The sequence below is a fragment of the Lepisma saccharinum genome, chromosome 23 (genome assembly GCF_977018435.1).
Source record: "Lepisma saccharinum chromosome 23, izLepSacc3.1, whole genome shotgun sequence".
Taxonomy (NCBI): Eukaryota; Metazoa; Arthropoda; class Insecta; order Zygentoma; family Lepismatidae; genus Lepisma; species Lepisma saccharinum.
The window spans coordinates 63,161,078-63,185,035 of record NC_139251.1 but is presented as its reverse complement, the minus strand read 5'-3'; the positions used below and the strand labels follow the sequence as shown (position 1 = coordinate 63,185,035).

Below are 23,958 nucleotides of genomic sequence, written 5' to 3'. Positions count from 1 at the left end.
CATCCGCACTATGGCCTCTTAATGCTAAGACTTATTTTACCAAAAAAGTAAACTGTCCTTGCCCTCAAGTTTTGGCACCCGATCGCCGTTACTGCAAACATACATTCAGATACATTTGTCAGTTGCAATAACCCTGTAAGCCAAGGAAAGTGATCATTAACCCCAAAGTTTCAGTCAAAAACTCATATGATGAAAATAAAATGATCAGGAACATGCATTTAAATTACGAGAAGGTAATTTAATTCTTCACCATTGTGTATCATCACAATTTCTATCATTGTCGCCGGATAGCTATATAAAATTGAGTGTGTGCCTTGTATTTTTTGCACTTGAAGGACAAAATGTGACGCAACCGATTCACATTTATTTCAGTACATTGACATGAATGAAAGAAGGTGATTAGAACGTATGGGTGCACACACACAAACACTTCGTTTAAATAATTGCGTACATCGGAAACAAAGAAGTGGAACAAGATGCGAGAATCGATTAGAAAAGAAAGAGGAAAGACACCAAACACACACATGTGTGTGTGCCACTTAAGAGAAACAGTTGAAGAATGGAACGAGAGAAAGTGAAAAGCAGAAAGAGGTAACAAGCAGAGAGATATAAGAAGGCATTAAAGAGTAAAAAAAAAAGATGAAAAGTAAAGGAAAAAGAAGTGTAGGGAAATCGGGAGTGTAAGAGAGAAGGGGATACATATGCAAACGATATATGTCATACATATATATATGGCCTTACATTGATACCTGCCCACCCTAATCAATCAATATACAGCTTCTGCCCACCCGATGAAAAATTTCTGGCGCCGCCCCTGGATCCAGTGTTCCACATGTGAACCCAAGTGAAGGACGAGAATAGTATCCCATATGATAGAAGAACTTTTTTAGGTGATTTGTGTTTCTTTTTATACAAATGTGACTGTGTAGAAAGTGCGCATTCTTACCCGAACTTGATCGCAGTCTTACCCCGCGGTGCGGGTAAGACTACGCATTTGCATGGTCACAGTTTTGTAATTGTTTCATGCAGAAATATTGTTCATTCAGCTTTCGGAAATTTACTGTGAGTTAGCAAAGGATAGTGCAATGTGTATTGCTTTTTTCATGTGTGTCTAAAGTTTCATAGCTTGAATATAAAATTATGAACTCAAACTGCGCAGTCTTGCCCCACCTTACTCTATTGCATTATGTACCAGACAGTAAAAACAAACTATTGTCAGTGTGTGAAACTATATTTCTAGAAAAAAACGCTTCACTTCAAGTTCTTCAACCATCCCAAGCAAGTGATTTTCTACCCGCAGTTGAAAAGGGACTGTCTTAATTGTAATCTTTGTCTGTGAAAATGTTTTCAGTTTTATTGTACACTTGTCAAAGTATTTACCCAGGAGACATCGCAGAACTGCTTCAGAGACTTCGGGAGATTTCAGATGAAGAGTTCAGCCAAATATTTCAAACTGCTTCTGAAGAAAAGTGTCAAGACACATTAAATTCTCAAATTACGATTCCAAGAAACACACACACACACACAAACAAAAAAACGAGATAACTATCCTACAGTTTAAAGTTGGCTCCGAACTACTATGCTATCCAAGACGCAAAATTAAATGTGATGCCATCTTTAATGGGTAACAAATGATGAAATAATTAAGTATTATTATTTCTCTTGTGTTTTACGGTTCTTACAAGCACATAAACACAATTTTTGATATAAAGTTTTGGGAGAAAACACGCTCCTGTACATAACTGCATTTTTAAAAGCTGCCAGCTAGCAATAAATGCTCAAAAATGGATACATTCTCACATTTTATCTACCATGATGATAGTACTATTATGAATTTATACATAAAATTGTACAAGATATTTAAATACAAGTGTGGGGTTGGTTGTTTGTTTTCCAAATTACTCTACCAAAAGCCAGAGGCAGGAAACAATGAAGGATGATGATGATGATGTACCAAAAAACTGAAGTTCTTCAAAACTTTTCTCCACATAGCTTATTTTTGTCCTATATTGGCACTTGTGTGTGAAATTTAACTCGGTTGAAAACTATATCTAGAAGTCGCCCATTTATGCAGATTTTTTCAGTGATATATAACAAGTCTACCTTTGGATAAAAATATAATTTTGTCACGTGACCTTGGCCTTTGACCTTGAATATCTCAAAATATGTCACTACCAAAAATCATGAAAAAAATATATTTTGTCCCACATGCCATACTCTAAAACGTATCAAAATATGATTCTGGGACTGCAATGGGATCAGAAGATACATTGGACGAAGGAGGTCAGGTTGATGTAATATATAGCGACTTTTGCAAAGAGTTCGACTTGGTTAACCATGATATTCTATTAAGTAAATTAGCATGCTTCAGTATTTCTGAACCACTGCGTCAACTGTTAGCTTCCTATTTGCAGAACCGTAAGCAGTACGTAACGTATAAAGGCCACACATCCGAGGAGATAAGAGTCACCTCAGGAGTACCTCAGGGGTCTTACCTCGGGCCACTTCTTTTCACATTACTTATTAACGATTTGCCGGATTCATTTGAAAACTCACACAAATTGCTGTTTGCAGATGACCTGAAACTTTACAGGAAAATAAGCAAACAAGATGACAGTGTGCAACTTCAAAATGATGTTACAAAGTTAGAAACGTGGACAAAAATTAATGATTTAACACTAAATATCAGTAAATGCCATTATGTAATATATACTCGAAAGAAAAACCCAGTTGAATTTCAGTATCAAATATACAACAATACTGTAGCCAGAAATTTTACAGCCAAGGATTTAGGGGTTATTTTTTATTCAAAACTTACTTTTAATAAACACTTAGAACAAATAATTAGTGAAGCGTTCAAGAACCTTGGGTTTATTCTTAAAATGGGGAGGGATTTCAAGAGTATAGAGACACTAAAAGTTTTGTATTATTCATATGTAAGACCAAAACTCAAATATGCATCTGTTATATGGAATACAGACACAGCAAAGTACAGTGCAGCAATTGAAAGAGTCCAATCGAGATTTCTTAGATTTTTAAAATACAAATTTTAGAAAGTTTACCCCACATTTGAACACTACGACAACCTAATATATGAATGTCGGTTTACAAAGCTGTGTCACAGAGCAACGTTATATGAAATAGTATTCTTGTGGAAATTGTTAAATCCCGAAATAGATGCTGAACATCTACTCTGCCAGATTAATTTTCGAATGCGGTCTTCGAAAACTAGACTAAAGAATGAAGTTTTTCTTATAAAGAAGGCTAGATCCGAAATTAAAAAGAAATCTCTATTGTGGAGAATGTGCACCAGTTACAATAACTTGCTAATCAAGAATAACACCATTGACATCTTTTCTATGAACCTAAGGGATTTCAGTAAAGCCACTATTAACACAATGGCCTAAGCTTAAACACATAAGTTCATATTGAAATTGTGTGATAAAGTGTGTGTGTATATATACACACACACACCGCGTGAGGCACCTGAAATAGCGAAGAAACCAGAAACAGTAGCAATGTGAGGTTTGCGGAAAACAATAATATCAAATGGGGCTCGTAAATCAGAGGTATGGGGTGGGTCGAAAAATATTGACAAATGGGGCATCTGGAGCAAAGTCATATTTTTTTAAATGGAACGATATACAATAACATGCATAATATAAAAGAGCACACGCACAGAAACACAATGCCGTTGGTCTCATGCATCTACTGCACATAGGAAAGAAGATATGGCCATGTGAAAATATGTAAACAAACTAACAAGTGGCCCACTTGACCGTCAGTACCACGGCATGTACAAGTATGTGATGTCGGAAGCCATTGGACAAGATGAAGACAGAACGTGTTAAAGGAAGAAAAAATACAGTAGACATCGTCAGCACCATGTATTTGACAGTGTTACAGCACAATGAAAATGACCATGACAGTATGTCGAAGAACCACTGCGTAAGAAGCGAAAACCTGTCAAAGTGTGTGTTCAAAGTGGTGGCCGTCAGCTGCGATACAGGCAACGAGGCGCCCACGCAAAGATCGTTGCACAGAATGTAGCATCTCGTAGGGAATGTCCCTACAGGCTGCAGTAATGCGGTGTTGCATATCCTCTGGAGTTGTTGGCACATCCCGGTAGACAATGTCCTTCAGCTTTCCCCACAGGAAAAAGTCTAACGGTGTCAAATCTGGGGAACGAGCCGGCCATTTGACAGGCTCTCCACGTCCAATCCAACGATTTGGAAATGTATTTTCCACACATGCCGTAGCACGTCTTGCACTGTGAGCTGGGCACCCGTCATGTTGGTACCACATTTCCCTCCTTGTCTGAAGTGGTATGTCCTCCAATAGTACAGGCAGTTCATGTTGTAAAAACTGTATGTATCGGTCAGCATTCAGTGTCCCTTGTATGAAAAAAGGGCTACTATACCACTATACCACACCACACGTTCACACTCCATGGGTGCTGGCATTCCACTTGGCGAAGCCAATGTGGATTTGTCACCGACCAATAGTGCATGTTCCTTAGGTTGACATTTCCACGATTGGTAAAAGTTGCCTCGTCAGTGAAGAGGATACGTGACAAATCAGGTGTGTCGTGTCGTAACATCCATGTGCAAAACCGAACACGGTCCACAAAATCATTCCCGTGAAGTTCCTGATGGAGGGAGATATGATATGGGTGAAACTTATGTGTGTGCAGAATTCGCAATATACTTCGCTGACTCATCCCAGCATCCCTGGCAATTTCACGGGAGCTAATGTGCGGATTCACAGCAACAGCGGCGAGAACATTTGTTACACCTGCCTCAGCTGTAGTTGGCTTGTTCCGCACACGTGCTCGTGGTGTTACACTTCCGGTGTCTCTTAATTTAATAAATAACTTACCAAACAGACGTCGAGATGGCTGTCGTCTGTCCGGATATCTCTCTGCGTACACACGGTAGGCTTCTGAGGCATTCTTTCGGCATTCCCCATAAATCAGGATCATGTCCTCTTTTTCTACGTTTGTGAACACCATAATCTTCGCTCTTACCACTACGACTGCTTGCTATGAACTAACACGATCTCGTGGACCTGCTACCAAAACTTGCTCTGCGTAAAGGCAGTTCTGTCAGGCACCTGAGAAGTCTTACATGCCGTGGTACTGACGGTCAAGTGGGCCACTTGTTAGTTTAACTAACTAACTAACTCCCAGCCTTCTTAAACCCGAAGGTTCACGGCTGCAGCAACACAGGCCTTCCATCTTTCCCTATCTTGAGCAAGTTCTATATACTCTTTTCCATCCCTACCGATTTCCTTTAGGTCCATCTCAACGTTGTCCCTCCATCTTCGTCTTGGCCTTCCTACAGGTCTCTTACCATCAGGTTTCCCAACAAGAATCCTGTAAACTCCTCTTTCCTCTCCCATTCGTGCCACATGGCCTGCCCACCTAAGTCTTCTTGATTTAATTATTCTAATAATATCTGGACATGAATACAAATTATGTAGTTCTAAATTATGTAACCTTCTCCACTCACCTGTCTCCTCATCCCTTTTAGGTCCAAATATTTTCCTAAGGATCTTATTTTCAAATACTCTCAATTTATGTTCCTCTTTCAATGTAAGGGACCAAGTTTCACATCCATATAATACTACAGGCAAAATTACTGTTTTGTATATTTTAACTTTTAGTTTCTTAGATATTAAACGAGAAGACAAAAGTTTATGAAGAGAGAAGTAACATGCATTTCCTGAATTAAACCTACTCTTTATTTCCTCTTTAATATAATTTTCATTTGTTAATATTACTCCTAAGTATTTGAATTTGGACACTGGTTCAAACAAGTTGTTATCAATAATTAGATTTTGATTATTACCTAACACTAGGTTTCGGCCTGTAAGCATATATTTAGTTTTCTCTTTGTTAACATCCAAACCTATCTCTTTAGCAGTTTTGAAAAATATTTTAGCATTATTCTTAATTGTATTCACATCATCCCCCAGTAAGTCTACATCATCTGCATATGCTAACAACTGAGTCACACCATTTAATTTTAGTCCTTCTTTAGTTTCTTTTACCTTCCTTACAGCATATTCTAAGGCAAAATTAAAGAGCAATGGAGTTAGTTGTTAGTTTGTTTACATATTTTCACATGGCCTTATCTTCGTTCCTATGTGTAGTAGATGCATGAGACCAACGGCATTGTGTTTCTCTGCGTGTGCTCTTTTATATTATGCATGTTATTGTATATCGTTCCATTTAAAAAAAAATATGACTTTGCTCCAGATGCCCCATTTGTCGATATTTTTCGACCCACCCCATACCTCCGATTTACGAGCCCCATTTGATATTATTGTTTCCTGCAAACCTCACATCGCTACTGTTTCTGGTTTCTTCACTATTTCAGGTGGTACTTTTAGGTGCCTCACGCGGTATATATAATTTCTATCTATATTACAGAAATATATGTAATTGTATTGACTATGTATCCTTCATATGGGCTCTGTAAGTAGGTATGTACCTGTTGAGTTCAACAAATAAATAAATACAGTCGATTAGTGATCAGTCAGTGTCCGTTTACAGCTTTATAAGATCTAGTGATTCGAAACTGAAGAGGACTAGTGACACAATTTCCCATAAAGTAACAAAGTCTGCCACCAGTTGTGGTGTTTGCTTATAATGGGTATAATTTTAAAAGCTCCACCACATTCTCCTCGTTAAATTAACAAGGAGTTTTGCTTCAGTGTATTCCTGATGCTCGGCTCTAAACGTCAAACAAAGTAAATCCGGCAATGCTGTTTCCCCTAGCGGGAGAACCTTGTAACTCAAGGGAGAAAGCCACGGCTACAGGCGAAGTTTTTTCCCGAGAGAACAGCAGTTGCAGCTGAGGCATACATATGATAAGGAGCTTCCTTCTCCTTCCTTGAACACTGGCGAAGGTGATCGGATCCATGTCGACACATGAATTTGACTGTGCCTTTTGACTGATGACTGGACATGGAATAACTAGGTATACTAATTTAACTTATTTCAGTTTGTGTTAGAGTGAATTGACCGGTCACTTTTAGTTCATTATGATTTTCAGGAATAGTTTTGAATAACCATTTTGTGCATTGAATCTTAGTCTGTTTATTCCATGTCAAGCACAGTACAGTTCAAAATTCGTCAGCTTGATTTTTGAGAATATCGTCGATAAAAGAACATCAAGTTTCCGATCACCTAAACCGTGCAAAATGCCATTGTAGTTATTTAATATGTGTGTCCATTGTCATAATTTTTAACGGTACATATGGTTAAAGGGAATTATTTATTATTCATGTGGTTATTATTCTGTTGTACGGACAACTATATTTGTGAAGAAATATTTGTCGGTTGTTGGGAAAAGGTTGCTAGCCGTATGGGGAATAGTTTGGTAAAATAAATGTCCACAAAATTGAAGTTCGAAGTTTCTAATTGTTCTTATTTTTGTTGATTAAGCATTCCATCTTGTTTTGGTACATGTTGAGAGTGGTTCAGTTTTCGTGGTTAGACGACCACGAACACTGAAACCAATATCAAATCGCGACTACTAAATAAAACGGGAAGTGTACTGTATGGTGGGGATTGGGTGCTCGAGATCCACGTTATTTTGTGAGTCGGCATAAGGGGCCCAAAATTCGTTATATCTGTGGTCACAGCTTGGAATGAATGATGATTTTACCACAGAGGTAATAAATGGTGGAATTGAGTAAAAAGAGAAAATGGTTGCGGGTTTTGAGTTTTCTTACAGGTCTAGGTTTTGACAATTAACCTTTTTTTTCTTTTGCTCTAATTTTGGCCAATGTGAAGTGGTCGTGGACTTAGTGGTATAAGAAAACCTACGAGTGTCACTATTTATATTTTGAGCCTTGGCAACACTGATTGAAGTTAGGCACGATTTGACGTTTGCACGGAATCGTCTGGCATTATTGACCATAACGTTCTTCAAATGTTTTGTCAATAGCTTCATTTGTGTTGTTTATGTTGCCTTGGAAATTGCGCGACAACAATAACATGGAATTAACTCGTGAACATTTTCGTGCGATGATTTTTTATGATTTTCGATGTGGATTATCAAGACAAGAGTGCATCGATCAACTTACTTCCACATTTGCCGATGAAGCCCCATCCTTTGCCACTGTGAAACGCTGGTATAACGAATTTAATACGAGATTCGCGAAGGTCGTCCAAAATCAGTTGTTGTTCAAGAAAACATTGATGCTGTGCAAAACCTAATACTGCAAGATCGTCACGTGACATACTGTGAGATTGAGGCAACCATAGGCATTAGTTCCACCAGCATATATAAAATATTACATGATCATTTAGCTGTGAGAAAGGTATGTTCTCGTTGGATCCCACACAATTTGACAAAAACTCAAAAAGACGCTCGCGTCAATTGTTGCAAACAAATGCTCAATAAATAAGATCGTGGTGCTTCAAAAGACGTATATAAGATTGTAACAGGTGATGAATCATGGATATATGCATATGAGCCGGAACGTAAACAGCAGTCGACTGTATGGGTGGTTCAAGATGAACCCAATCCAACAAAAGTTGTTCGCACTCGAAGCACATCGAAACAAATGGTCGCCTGTTTTTTCGGGAAAACTGGTCATGTGGCAACTGTGCCTTTAGAGGAACGTAGAACGGTCAACTCTGAGTGGTAGACAACAATTTGTTTGCCAGAGGTCTTCTGTCAAATACGGAAAACAAACAAACGCCGTCGGATCATTCTTCATCAAGACAATGCCAGCTGTCACACATCTCATCTAACAACCGACTTTATGAACAGTCAAAAAATCGAATTGATGGGTCATCCGCCATACAGTCCTGATTTGGCACCCAATGACTTCTTCTTGTTCCCGAATGTCAAGAATAACTTGCGTGGACAACGATTTTCGTCGGCGGAAGATGCCGTTGATGCGTTCAAAAACCATATTATGGAGGTGTCTCAAGAAGATTGGAAAAACTGCTTTGACAAATGGTTTGAACGAATGCAAAAGTGTATTGACCATAAAGGAGAATACTTCGAAAAACAATAAAGCAGTTTTTAATGCCAAATTCCTGTTTTTTCATTGTTAGGCTCAAAATATAGTGACCCTCGTATTTAGTATTTTTTTTGCTTCCAAAATTTTACCACTATATTCGAATGACGCAACCACGTCACACAGTTCCTGCTAGACCCAAAAGCTGAAGACATTGACGAAAGTGGAACTGCCAGAGCTTCAGTGTTGTGCTAGTTCGGGTCAAGAGTCAAAGAGATTGAAGTTAATACGTGGGGCATATCATAAAGAATTACACTTTATTGTATTCGATACATACTGACATAGATACATTTAATCGGCTATATGCACTTTCTCAACATAGTCCCCCTGGAGCTGTAGACACTTACGCCAGCTGTGTGGAAGTCGTTCGAGACCATTTTGAAACCAGTTCTTTGGAGTTGTGTGCACCCATCGCTGGACAGCCTCATGGAGTTCCTCACAATTGTTGAAATGGTGACCACGCAGGGGCTTCTTCATGGCACCAAACAAGTGAAAATCGGATGGTGCCAAATCGGGAGAGTATGCTGGATGTGGTAACACCTTGAAACCCAGTCGGTCAATAGCAGCTGTTGTTTCACGACTGGTGTGTGGCCAGGCATTGTCATGTTGGAGAAGCACACCTTTGCCCCATTTGCCTTGCCTCTTCTTTTGAATTGCACGATGCAACCGCGTCAGTGTTGCCACGTAGACTGCACTGTTAACGGTGGTTCCCCTCGGTAGCCAATCAATGAGGATGATGCCATCACTATCCCAAAACACAGTGGCCATTTGTTTTCCAGCCAATTACCCAATTATACACCGTTTTCCGTGACACTGCATACTCGCCACACACAGACACTAACCGTCTATGGATACGTGCCGTTGTTTCCCCTTCCTTCCACAAAAACCAACTCGTCCATCGTTGACCATGTTCATCTTGTTCCATGTTGTCCGCAACAGCACTCGTGACGTTGTGCTTCGACGGCTGCACAGGCCACAGACTGCGCAGTGCGTGGAATTACGCCATTTCATTTTGCATTAAAACAATAAAGTGTAATTCTTTATGATACGCCCCTCGTATTTCAACAGTACTGGGTAGGAGTGGTTCATTAAAAAATAATGAGCTGTACAGATCAACTGAAAATGAAAGTTTTGAGCAAATATTTATTTGTGCCCACACCAAATTTCGAGTATGCAGTCCACTTGGACACATGTCCTACCGCACATGGGGTGCACATTGACTGCATTTAATGTCTGTGTGAAATGGCAAATAATCCTCTTTCAAATGGTTGTTGTAGTTTCTGTATCTCTGTTCGCTATTGGTGAAAATATTGCCTTACAAAATCAACCAATAATTTCTGAACACCCTTTATTCAAAAGATATGATTGGCAGACTACAGTGCATATTTTGCTAGTTTTTAATGCAATTAAATCATTCTACTCACATGATGCCATGGGCCCCTGATTATTTCATATAAAACACAAAATATTGGTCATAATGAAAGAAATTTGCTATGGACATACCTTTGTGTATGAGAAGCATGGTGAGGGCACAGCAAGTGCTCTCTTAATTGACTCTTTTCACTTTGTTGGAAGGCTGCAGTTGTTGCACAGCAGTAACACGATATGCATACAGCTCTGCTTTTTTGGCAGTTCGTTGACATGTGCTTGTGGAAACTCCCATTCTCTAGGACAGTCTACGCAACAACTCCTTTGGTGAGGCCAGCAATCCGTTTTTCACTTCCTGCACTGTTACTTCTGGCAGTTTTGGATGTCCTCCTTCATGCACATCCAACAATGTTCCCATTGTTTCCAATTTCTTCAACAAATATTGAATGGAAGACTTTGCAGGCAGTTTCCGGACCCCAATGAATGCAATGAATTGTCGGTGGCACACGTTTATGTACTCCATTTTGGCATTTGACGGCAGAATCACCCAGATGAACGTGCATGCCTATGCAAGGACTAGAGACACTATGGCAAGCACGGATCCACGGGGAGGGTGATAGGGGCAATGCTATCCTCCCAACTGCCAGGCTTTTGGATATATTATGCCTAATATTTTTGAAGACCCAAATGTTTGGTCTTCTATCACCAGGTAGAGAATATTTAAGTCCACCTTATGCTCAAGATACCCTAATCGGAACTGGACCTACAGTTTAAATTTGGATGAGGTCCATTTTGCAATATGCTTCAAAAGGGAATCGAACCCAAGACACCTTGACAGAATAGGTTTTTGTTTTATCTGTTTATTCATTTTACTTGTGATATCAGAGAGTTCAGTTCACTGTGGTAAATGGGAGGAATTACGATAAAATCCAGTAGCATTGCCTTGTTGCCTAAAGTTTTGGCAGTCAATCGCCGCTACTGATAAGACACAATAATAACCATCCATTCCAGCCATGGGCCCCGTTTTTATAAAATAGAACATGGAAGTCAGCTTTGTTCCTGTTTACAGTATGATATATTGTTTATATAAAACAGTGTAACAGTTGGGCTGAAAAGTTCGTAGGCTAACATAGTAAAAAATATTTTTTTGACAAAATTCGATTTTATTATTCAATATAGTTGCCTTTGAGGGCAATACAACAATTATAGCGGTCACACAATTTTTCGATGCCATTTTTATAGTACGATTTCTCTTTAGCCTCAAAATAGGCCTCAGTTTTGGCTATTACCTCTTCATCAGTGCTAAATTTCTTTCCAGCGAGCATTCTTTTAAGGTCTGCAAACAGAAAAAAGTCACTGGGGGCCAGATCTGGAGAATATGGTGGATGGGGAAGCAATTCGTAGTCTAATTCATATAATTTTGCCATCGTTTTCATTGATTTGTGACACGGTGCATTGTCTTGATGAAACCACTTTTTTCTTCTTCAAATGGGGCCGTTTTTTCGTGATTTCATCCTTTAAACGCTCCAACAACGCTATGTAATAATCTCAGCTATCTCGATCAACTTCACTTTATGATCAATTAAAATTATTTTATGGACTTTTTTGATGTTTTCGTCGGTAACAGCCTCTTTGGGGCATCCACTGCGTGCATCGTCTTCGATGCTCATTTTGCCTCGTTTAAATTTAGCAAACCACTTCTCAATGGTTGGTTTTCCTGGTGCAGAGTCCGAATAATGTTTATCAAGCCAAGCCTTGGCTTCAACAGTATTTTTTTTCGCCAAAAAACAATGCTTTATTAACACACGTAATTCTTTTTTATCCATTTTTTCACAATAACAAAAGCTGCTTCACTCACAATGCTATATCTCACGAACTAATTATCCGGCAGCTGTGAAATTTATACACGTATCTTTTGAAGGTTAGTACTAAGTAAAAATCACATGGATTTAATTCTAGTAACGCCATCTATGAGTCAGCCTACGAACTTTTCAGCCCAACTGTTATGTTATAATTCATTCTCTGTGAGGGTGATGTACACCAGCCTGAAATTCGCCCCTCCCAACTGTAAATTCTGGATCCACCACTGGACTATGGCGCCATCTCCAATGTCGTCACCGTACTTCTCATACACGAAGGTATGTCCGTAGCAAATATCATTACATTGTGACTAATAGTTTGATTTTTATAAGTGAAAATCAGTGGCAGAGAGAGAGAGTGAAACACACTGTAGTATAAGGGTATATTAAGCACCAAAATGACCATAAATTGATCTTTGGCGAAAATGTGAGGGGGGGAGGTGTTATGTGTAGGTGTGGATAAATCATGGATTGAATGCCCCTTCCCCCCAAGAAACTGCTAGTTATACTAATGCAGACAAGTGTCAACAAAAGGTGGGAAAGTTGCAGCTTTCATTGTTTTTCCCAAAAAGGTATTTTTTTTGTATTCTTACTTAATGTGTAATTAAACATAATGCACATGCAGGCTGCATTTTTCTTTCTTTTCTTTTAGACAGTATCATTCAAGTATTAGAGGGGAATTTCACTCAAGGACAAAAGCAGAAACACAAGCATTTAGAAATATGGGAAAATGTATTTAAAATAGGGGCAGATGTATTTGTGATGAACGTGGAAATGATATAGTTTGAAGGCTGCAGACATATAATGTAGTACGGCGTCAAGTAGGCTTGTATATCATGTGACTAGAGCAAGCTCTGCCATTGGCTAGATCTTGTAGCTGTATGAGCGAAGGGTTTGGCGTGGCAGAACCTTGCCGACTTGGGAGACAGGACGAACACCCCCGACACAGGCTGAGTATATTGTTACCTATGTGTACTTCTTTTTCAGCCTGCGTGGCCTGGTAGTGATTTTCTTTGAATTTACTTAAAATTCTTTAAGAGAGATTTAATTTGTTTCATTTATTAACATTTATTTGTTTAGTAAGGGTAGATTACTCCTGGTCATGTTGGTCAGATGGATTTTATGCTGGGTTGCAGTACATTCGTTAAAGTAATATTTCTACAGACAGATGCACTGCTTGACTGACATACTTGGACAGACTTTTCATTAAGTGTTATTCCTCGTAAAAGAATGCTTATTGTAATTTGTCGACTGTGGGCAAATAAAGTTGAACTTTTGTTATTATTAGGGAAGGGATTTTAAGGTGCAAAATTATGGTCAGGAAAGGTGAAAAAGGTTCTGAAAGTGTTTTCAAAAAGATGTTGATAACATGCCTATATTCAATGCTCTCTTTTTCTGTGCCTTCTGTATATAATGTGCGCAGACCGCGTAGAGAACGGTGCTTCTGCCGAATAGGTTTTGTTGAAGTTTGTGTTTTCTCTCGCGGGTTTTGTTACATTATCTTGGGAACTATTGGGGCTGCAATTACACTCCTCACAAAAAAGTTTGGAATATTTTTATATTAGGCACAACAAGTTTCAAACATTACTATATTAGGTAATAGGTGATAGGCACGGTGGCATATGTTGGCGAAAAGACGAGAACGTCCACCAAACGGATACCATGTGTTGTTGCATTCCAAGGCCGTGTCTATCACCTATTGTCTAACGTAACAATATTCTAAACTTCTTGCGAGGAGTGTATTATAGCATTTCATAGCTCTCGTTCTGCTCTACAAAATGAGACTATAGGATTTTATGTAGCTGTTCAAGAAGAGTGAAAATCATTTATTTTTCTGTCCAAATTTTTTAACAAAACATGAAAGAAAAGTAAGGAAAATAGTGCTGAAGCATCAAAAAGGGGGTAAAAAGGGGATAAATGTGCTAATCTCACAAAAACGTGCAACAAAGTCTGTTCATTTTACTTGATTCCACATCCTAAAATACATATCTCAAACGATTGGTATGAAAACAGCTATATTTTTGAAAAGGTGCTGCAACTTAAAAAAATATTGTTCCCTAGTTATTATCATATAAATTTGTGATGGGTTTTGTTATTAAAGGATTGTGGTATTTATAGTTACTCAAAAGAATTGTTAATAAAATATGAAATGAAATGAAGCTTTTAAATTGACCATACTAACCATCTAAAGGCGTAACTTCCACTGTGTAGATAATTCAATCCCATTCTCCCCCCGTCGTTTTAAAATTTTGAGGGGAAATAGGAAATTTAAGGGATTATACAAATGTGAAGACTCAGCAAATACCACAGATACCCATCGACAGCCTCGTGTCATGGCAAAAAACACCGCCATAAAAGTGTTTGACCCCACTGCCTTGTGGGTCTGGAGGGATCCAGAAAGACTAAGGGGGTTGGAACCCCGACAGAAAACAAGGGTGTACCTGAGAACCAACAGGTGGCAGCCCCACGACTCTGGTGTAGGCTGTGACAGGCGCCGCCGATTAGCCAACAGCCGAAAACAAAAAAATCGAGTTACGAAAGAAGCAAGCTGGACTGGAAATTGGGAGACGACACGGGCTACGAATAGGGACATTGAATATTGGAACACTGACAGGAAGGACTGAAGAAATTGTGGATCTAATGGAAGAGAAGAGGGATCGACATCTTTGGAATGAGCGAAACAAAATGGAAAGGAAGAGGAGAAATTAAATTGAGGAAAGACAGTAAACTGTACTGGGCAGGAACTGAAGAGGGCAGACAAAGTGGTTGGATTTGTAGTCGGAAGTGGAATAAGTGAGGAAGTAGAAAGGGTAAATGACAGAATTATAAAACTAAAAATGAATGTAAGGGCGCAAGTAATAGAAATAATTCAAGTGTATGCCCCACAAACAGGATGTACAAGGGAGGAGAAAGAAGAATTTGAAGAAGGCTTGTAAAAACACGTAGGAAAGGAATGGCAAATTGTGGTGGGTGATTTTAATGCACAAGTGGGAAGAGACAGGAAAGGGTATACGGAAGTACTTGATAGGTTTGTCGCGTGTTACTCACAAATCCAGAATATAGAAAAGGAAAGTTAAAAATTGTACTTACGTATGTGAGTATAGTGCTCTTATTGTAGAACGACGTTTCAGAGATTGACTATCTCTTTCCTCAGGTTCGTATAAAAACTAAGTACTTGGCATAGTACTGCGTCAAAAATGTAATATGAGGATTGTGGTTAAGGGTTGGTTAGGGTACATTTAAAATATTAAGTTTTTGCTATTAGAAGTACGTAAAAACCAAGCCGTTCCCTAATAAAACTTGTACAGTAGACCTATTCACAGGTAAAAAAAGTTAAAAAAGTTAAAAATCTAAAAAACCTGCATAAATCACAATGCAACCTGCAGGTTTGGCCTTTCCTACCCAACTGTGCTTATCTATCCACATGAAGGCCAATTCTCAACGAATATTTCCCCTCCCCTTAATTTTCTCGTTTCCCCTTATTACGTCACAAATCCAACATGAATTCACGTTCCTCTCTTGCAGCTTGCATAACTTCCGGAGTGACGTGGAAACCGATATTGGGTTCAATCTTCCAGGCTTTATCCCATTTTTTGAGGAAATTGATCCACCCTTCTTCCAAATTTCCTTCGTCCCTATTAAGATTACTCTTCCCCCCCCCTACAAATACTCGCTGTTTCATACACATTTCTTCCTAATTTCCTCCCCTCTTTTCTGATTACCTCTTTTTTTGCGATTCTATGCCCACTTTCCAAAATATGTTCTGAGAGACCCGTTTTGGGAACTTTTTCCCTTATGTCCTTTTCATGCTCGCTCCATCTTTTACCCATATTTCGGCCCGTCTGTCCTATGTACTCCTTCCCGCATTGGCATTCTATTCGATAATAGATATGGTTTTTACGTACTTCTAATAGCAAAAACTTAATATTTTAAATGTACCCTAACCAACCCTTAACCACAATCCTCATATTACATTTTTGACGCAGTACTATGCCAAGTACTTAGTTTTTATACGAACCTGAGGAAAGAGATAGTCAATCTCTGAAACGTCGTTCTACAATAAGAGCACTATACTCACATACGTAAGTACAATTTTTAACTTTCCTTTTCTATATTCCGGAAGTACTTGGAGCAGATGGATGGGGACAGAGGAAGGAGGAGGGAAGGGGCTTTTGTAAGAGAAAGGGACTGTTAGTAGGTAATAGCTGGTTTAAGAAGGAATATGACAGCCATAAGATTACAAGATACAGTTGGAATAATAAACAAAAGTACAGGCTACTAGAGATGTGAGGAGATGGAAAGAAAAAGATAGAAGGGAGGAACAAGAGAGAAGGATAAGAGTGTGGAAATTGAAGAATAAGATGGTACACGAGAAATATCAAGAAATATTGCAAACAAAAGTGCCAAGAGATGAACCCAAATGAGTAGAAAGAGAATGAACAAGATTTTAATCAGAATTAGTACAGGCAGCCGAAACGGTATGTGGAAGGACAAACAAGAAAAAAAAGAAGCAAGGAACACCATGGTGTTTCATGTTGGTCATTAAAAAACAATATTTTGGTGGAAAGAGCAGATAGTGGAGAGTGTTAGAAGAGGACAAGATTGGAACACCGTGGAAAGAGAGGAGTGGTGGAAGACCAGGAAAAAATGGAGAGGTTTGACTTCTATGCTGACCCAGACAGATGCTTTTTGGCAAGACATGACGTTGTAATTCAGAGAACAACATTAGTGGTGCAGTGGCTACACAGTCGAGATGAACAGTAAGTATTGTTAGTACACAAATGAAGACATTGGTTGCACTGATAGTTTTTACGAGTCATGTAGTAATCATTAAAATTATACTATTTTGATTTAAGGCACTTTTGGTCAACACCTTGGCAGCTGTTTTCAAATTTTCCTCTCCTTTTAAATAATTGCTATGATCTTCCAAAATCTGAAAAATTACATGTGCTTAGAATTCCTTCTAGAGCATTTACGTGAATCTTGTGGGGTTTGCTTTCACTGTCATATATATATTATCGATAGTTTCCTAACTAATGTAGCCACAATACTATTGAGAATATGTAGGCAACAGCGAAACGAAACCACATGAAGACTCACGTGAATGTTCCAGAAAAAATTATAAGCAGATGTAATTTTTCATATTTTGGAAGATCATAGCGATTTTTTGAAAGGGGAGGAAAATTTGAAAACAGCAGCCTAGGTGTTGGCCAAAAGTCCTGCCGAGCCCTAAGAACTCTAAATGCACTCATTTCTCTCCTCAATTTTGATTAAAAATATGTAGCCTACATACACACCTAAATACAAGATCACAGCATTTAACACCAAATGTGTTTGTAATTTGTACTATTTTCTAAATTTCCACATAACTACTCTTGAGGCATTTGGATATTACACTGACAGTTTCCCTCAAGAGTTGAAAATTGGCAACAGGAGCGGGGAATGCAGAAACCAGTGGAGAGATTTCCCCCTCGCTGTTCCCTCAAATAACACCCTGTATAAATATATTCAAATTTTTGGTTCGACACAAAAATCACAATGCTAATGGTTCTTATATACTTTCCTGTGAATGAGGGAAGTCAATATGATAATTTTACATATATTTAAATGAAACATTTCAGGTGATAATATATGTATGTATATATTAAGGTAGAAATACATGTTTTGATATGTATCACATTTAAATTACAAAAACTGAAGGTCAGTAAATAACATACTCACACAGCTTCACTCATTTATAAAACTATTTGAAATGCAACGTCCTATGGTCTCGGTTTTATTAACATTTCCTGAATAACATGTTGTACTTTATATTTAACAATCAGCTATTGCTAAATTGCTAGCTACCATTTAGAAACATTATGTAATACATGTCCTCTAATATAGCCACATTTAACAAACATGTACATGGATTATTGCATACAATATTGTACATACACATTTTTGCATTGACACATTTACAAGTAAATAATTTCTTACATTTAACAGAAACAACAGAAGTTAAGTCTTTTTACACAAAAAATTCCTGTCCCTATTTTTGGACCACTATTATCTCCTCCTACGTTTAAATTAACAAGTATATTATTATAATTATTAACAGTTTTAGATCTCATTTTATTATTTTTTGAAAATATTTGCCAATTGACTGTTCTTTTGCTTGGAAAGTGCAGAACAAATCTTTGTTGAATATTTTTGAATGCGATTTAATGTAAAATTGAGGCATGTATTTTCATATAGTAGAACAGGGATCTTAATCTCACCAAACTGTTCAGTATTGTAAAACATTCTCTTCTGAACTGAAAGTGCATAATTACTTTCTCATTATGATGAACACAGTAACATTTAAGAAGGTACATACTCGCTCACCTTAGCACATGGTAAGGTTGTCATCCTATATTTTGTCCAGTTCACTCTGTTTCCTCACGGATAATTCATCATACACAAACCAGACAAGACACTGATTCCCAACCAGGGTGGCGTGGCACCTCTAGGCCGATTTTGCCATGCCAAAATAGGCCTAGAGGTGCCACGAGATATTTCAGGGATAATGAGATAAAATTGTCATAATTTCTGGAAAATAAAAAGTGAGTTCGAATTTTGCATAATTTTCAAGATGATTAAACTCCACGAAAGTGTTGTGTGGCTTTTTGCAGACCCTGTGAAAGACAAATATGCCGGAAAAGTATCGGCTGGTATCGGTAGATGAATTTCAACCGATACTTTCTGCTCTGAGCCACACTCTCCAACATATAAATTATCCCTGAAGAATCCAACTGAACTTGGCGAAATATAGAATAACAACGTTAGGACATGATGAAACTGTTAAATGTACTCTTGTTACAGTAATACTAGTTTTAGCACTCAATGTATGAGTAAACTGCACTGATGAGTCAGAAATGTGTGTATATTTTCAAAATTTGCATAAATTTTACTACCCTATGTTTACAACCAATATTTGAATGAAAATAATTTTGTGCATGTGAATATGAAAATATGCTTTCCATTCCTCCACCACATTATCATCATTGATCTTAAATGATGTGGGTACCAAAATTTAAAAGAAAAATGTATTTATTACTCACTTTGTAACTACACTAGTTCACATTTTTAGAAATGAACACATTGAAGCTTCATATCATGGAAGACAACTTCTTGTAAAATTCCTATTTCCTCCTCTTGTACAAAAACACATGTAGAAATGAACACATCCACTGCAGGAAGAAGTACGATTCACTCTTTTCAGTGAAAATGCACTTTAAAATGTTCCTCAATGATAAAAAATGAAAGAGAATGTAGCCAATACATTCTTATTGTCACGATGTAATTACACATAAAAGTAATTAACACTAATTGTTTCATAGAAAAAACACTCTGTACAACACACATTAATTTACACACAAACACATATCTTCTGCTTCACTATCTCTTCAATAATAGTGAACTAAGATACTTTTCTTCTACAGAAGTATCTGAAGGTAAGAAAAAAACACTTTTAATCTTCTTGTTAAGTCACTAAGTTATGAATTATGACTTTCTAAGTTCGTTACAACATTATAATACATTGGCAACTTTGTTTCTTGTGCATCATATTGCAACTTTCACCATTTCTTCCTTCGGCACTCCAACATTTGTCAGTACTGTGGAGTGGGCGAATGGTACGATGCGACAGAATTGGGAGTATTCAACATGGAACCTGGACACGACTGAGGGGGTGAATGCAGGTCGTTTCTCTGCTTTAGAATGCGTGCATTCCCGGCGTTGCTGCCCGTGCTGCTCCCGTTGCTGTTGGGATACGAACCACTGTTGCCAGATCCGCCACTGTGATATGAGCCGTAGGAGGAGTCGGCCGAATCTTGGCGTCGGTTGACGACAATGCCATACATCGATTCCGGTCGCGGTTGCTGGACCGGGTTCATGACGTTCACGATACCTCCGTTTCCAGCCATGACCTGGTTTTTATTGTTAACCGGTATCACACCGTACACTCCACCTCCATCACCTCGGCTCACCGTGGCTACATTGCGTACACCGTAAATGCTTTCTGCTCTTTGGATATTCCCGTTGCAACTCGTTCTCATCGGGTACAGGGACTGCGCAGGAACTAGTGGTCCTGGTCGTGGAGGCAGACCTGAATCGGCCCTGCCGTTGGGTCCAGATGGCACCTTTGTGTAAACGGACTGTGAACGGTTCAAATTGGCACGAGTCAAAGGTGGAGATTTGGCGTAGAGTGATTTTGTGCCACCGTAAAGCGATTCAACTCGGTCCAGCTTGCACGGAGGAGCAGAGTAGAGAGATGCTGATGCCAAACTGGGGCAGTAGTTGTTGTTGGGACCTGAAATGTGCAGAACATTAGTTAACAAGATTTTTTTTTTATTTTACTATTCAATACTCTTACAGCATATTGATTATTATTTTACATAAATGCCTACTGATTTTAATTTAAATTTTAATCAGATTTAATTGGTTTACATGCAGTTTAATTCAATTGAATGCAAGAGATTGAAATAAATTGTGCACAATACTGGAATTAATTGGAATGAGCAGTGTCACAGAGTAAAGATGTATATGGAATGTGGCAACACTTCACACACTGACTCCCAGTGACAGTCTGCCGTTTCCACATTTTAACGGACATCGTTTTGCCACATCCCATGTACATCTTTACTCAGTTGAATAAAAATCTGTATAAAATCGGTTTCGCAATGTGAATTGACAATGATAATGGATTTTAAAAACAGATGCAAAGAGCTTCAAAACAAGACCAATATTGTATTTGTAGGACTACCCAGTACTAAGAAAAAGTTGTTTCGCAAAATTGATAAGAACGTTTTTTTGATACACTTTCAAAATCTGGAAACTAAGGATTGTGTTTAATACCTTTCTGCCTGAACCATACTAAAATGTCATCATGATCGGACCACCAGTTTTCTATTTATAGAATTTCAAAGAGTGTGATCGTTTGCAAAACTAAAAAGAAAACTGCACTTTCTTTGTGATGATAAAAAATTGGTTAGCATAGATTAATGCAGAATTGAATAAATTAAATTTTGATGTAACTCGTTTCCATGTATGTCTACTGGTTAATTTTTAATTGGAGTCCAAACTCTACTATCTATAATTTTTAATCGGGCAATAGTATGGAGGTGCCTAGGGAGGTCTTCCTCCTAGAATTAGAACTGTTTGCGAAAATAGCCACCGAAACAAGAAAGAGGAGATTTCTGATTGACAGGCTGGGCAATTAGGCAAAGTTAACAATAAATTACAAATATTAAGGATTTCAAAGATTATGTGTGTGTGTATGATCAGAAATGCTGTACATGCTATTGTTGCTATTGAACTCTGAAAGTAAAGTTACAGGATAAGTCCAGTGTGTGGAATCTTCAGTATCTCCATTATGATAGATGACCACAATGGGTTATCACCTAGACTAAGATTAGGTTAGTTCTCCGTGCACTTTGCACCATGCCACGAGGCATACATAAGGTTATGTGGTGGTGAGGTCCTTACATTCTTCGATCTTGCCCATGTTGGATGTGATGTGATCTGATCTGTGCTCCAGCGGCCTTTACCCCTTAGGATTACCCCCAAGTACCTATTTGAGGCTAGGTGAGCACCAGAGCTGCCTTACGCAGGGACAAGGCTGGAAAAATTCCGACCTTAGATCGCGCACCCCAGGAATCGAATCTGTCTCTCCCGCATGGTAGTCAGATGCCCGACTCGACCACCACAGCTCCTATTAACATTACAAAAAAGTTCTGCTATTCTGAATGGAGTGTCTATTTTAACATTATCGGAAGTGGTGATTCAATAGTGACACGAGTGTATTCCAATGTACAGTAATATAAGAAGTCTGAATGTTTACCTGCTGGGGAGACAGGAGTTGGAGGTCCCCCGGGGCTCAGCGATGGTCTGTAGGTGTCGACTGGAGGCTGGGATCTCAAGGTGTTGTAGGTTGAACCATGGAATTTGGGAGCTCCTTTGTCCAACTCATCATATGGGTCTTCATCACTGTGAATGCTTGATGAATCTGTAACGAAAAGGAAACATTAGTGTTTCACATCACACCACTATCATAACACTTCGAAATTTAGATCTTTTCAAATACATCAACATACAGGGAAATTTTCTGTTACTCATAATTTTTTCTTAAGTTAAATATAACCTCGTGTGATATACATGGAATGACTGCAAAAAGAAAACATAAACGGGGGCTTTCTTATAGAGCCAGAACAATAGAAGGGACACGTGGTGGCCACACGTCTCTTGAATCCTTGTTAAATGATTGAGTTGGTGTTTTAAGTCCACTTTATGTGCAGTAAGGTTAATCGGGACTGGACCTACAGTTTAAAGTGGGACCCAAACCACTATGTGCCATCACCTGGTATCGAACATGGGACTCCTCGATTACAAGGCAATGACGCTACCACTGCACCATCAAGGAGGCCTGAAGCCTTGTTAACATTGTGAGGATGATAAGGTCTGACCTTCCTCAACTCTATCTACTGGTTTAAAGCTTCAATTTCATACTATACAGGGTGTTTCAGAAATAATTGAGGGGTTACAAAAATTTATTGCAAGCAAAGTATTGAACTTACGTTAATGAAACCCGACTAGAACGAATGAGGAATACTTTTTTTTACACCTGCAAATGTTCAATGTGTGCACCACAGGTGACACGGCACTATCGACATGATATAGTTCTTGCCACCCTCGCATCAACATGGGCCTGTCGATAATGTCTATTGCTGCAATGATACACTACCTTAAGTCTGCGATATCGCGCGACATCGGTGGGATGAATACCCTGTCTTTGATGAAACCGTACAAAAAGAAGTCACACAGTGTAAGGTCCGGTGATCATGGGGACCAAGACATTGAACAAAACACTGCAAGTGATGCGAGTGTCACCTAGCAGCAAGAATATGAACTATCAGCTTAACAAAACATACACGCACAAACTGTTTGAATTCCTCATTCATTCTGGATTGGTTTCATTAACGGAAGTTCAAAAGTTTACTTGCAATGAATGTTTGTAACTCCTCAATTATTTTTGGAACACCTGGTATTGGCATGACTATAATAAAACCAACCTTGTTGAAAAGGTTATTTCCAACAAATCCACTGAATGCTTAGGCAACCTCTATTATTCCTAATAAAAAGTGTATAACCACAGAGAGTGACATATTAACAATCAGGTTAGAACATGTGCATAACAATGTTGAGTGTGATATTCATAAATATATTCCTAGAATCACATGGAAATTTTAATCAGTGTAAAAATGGACTCTTTTAAAACAATGTTATTTAACAGCAACAGTAGCAATAGCAGGACAGGGGAGAGGGGACAGGTGGCCCTATTTGCCCCCACACCATCCACCCCTGTTTATTATAAAAAAATATTTTGACTATCAGTATACAAGAGCATTGTTATTATTAGTGTATACAATATTCTGTGCTTTGAAACTTCTGTGAATTTTTTTGAATTTCACCACTCCATATTCACCGAAGTGATTGAAAATTTAAGACAATATGTATCTATATTTAATTCTCAACCACTCCTGTGTTTTTCTTCAGAGGGATAGGTGAGGTAGAAAAGATAAAAAAATACACATTAAAGGAATTCCAGTCAAAAAGCTTGTGGGTGTAGCAAAAGAGGGGAAACTGTGGCCAACACGAACACAAAGCAGTTAGA

At 38.4% G+C, this 23,958-nt stretch overlaps 1 protein-coding gene across 1 annotated transcript in view; it reads right to left on the bottom strand.

The window, feature by feature from the left end:
* Positions 1 to 17,902: 17,902 nt before the first annotated feature.
* bib (MIP channel family protein big brain) overlaps positions 17,903 to 23,958 on the bottom strand; it is a 193,834-nt gene continuing 187,778 nt past the window's right edge. The window contains exons 6-7 of the mRNA XM_083110020.1: positions 22,129 to 22,293; positions 17,903 to 20,598 (exon numbers count right to left, since the gene is read on the bottom strand). Coding sequence (XP_082966146.1) covers positions 19,898 to 20,598; positions 22,129 to 22,293 — 866 coding nt within the window. The 3' untranslated portion in view covers positions 17,903 to 19,897. The remainder of the gene's footprint in view (positions 20,599 to 22,128; positions 22,294 to 23,958) is intronic.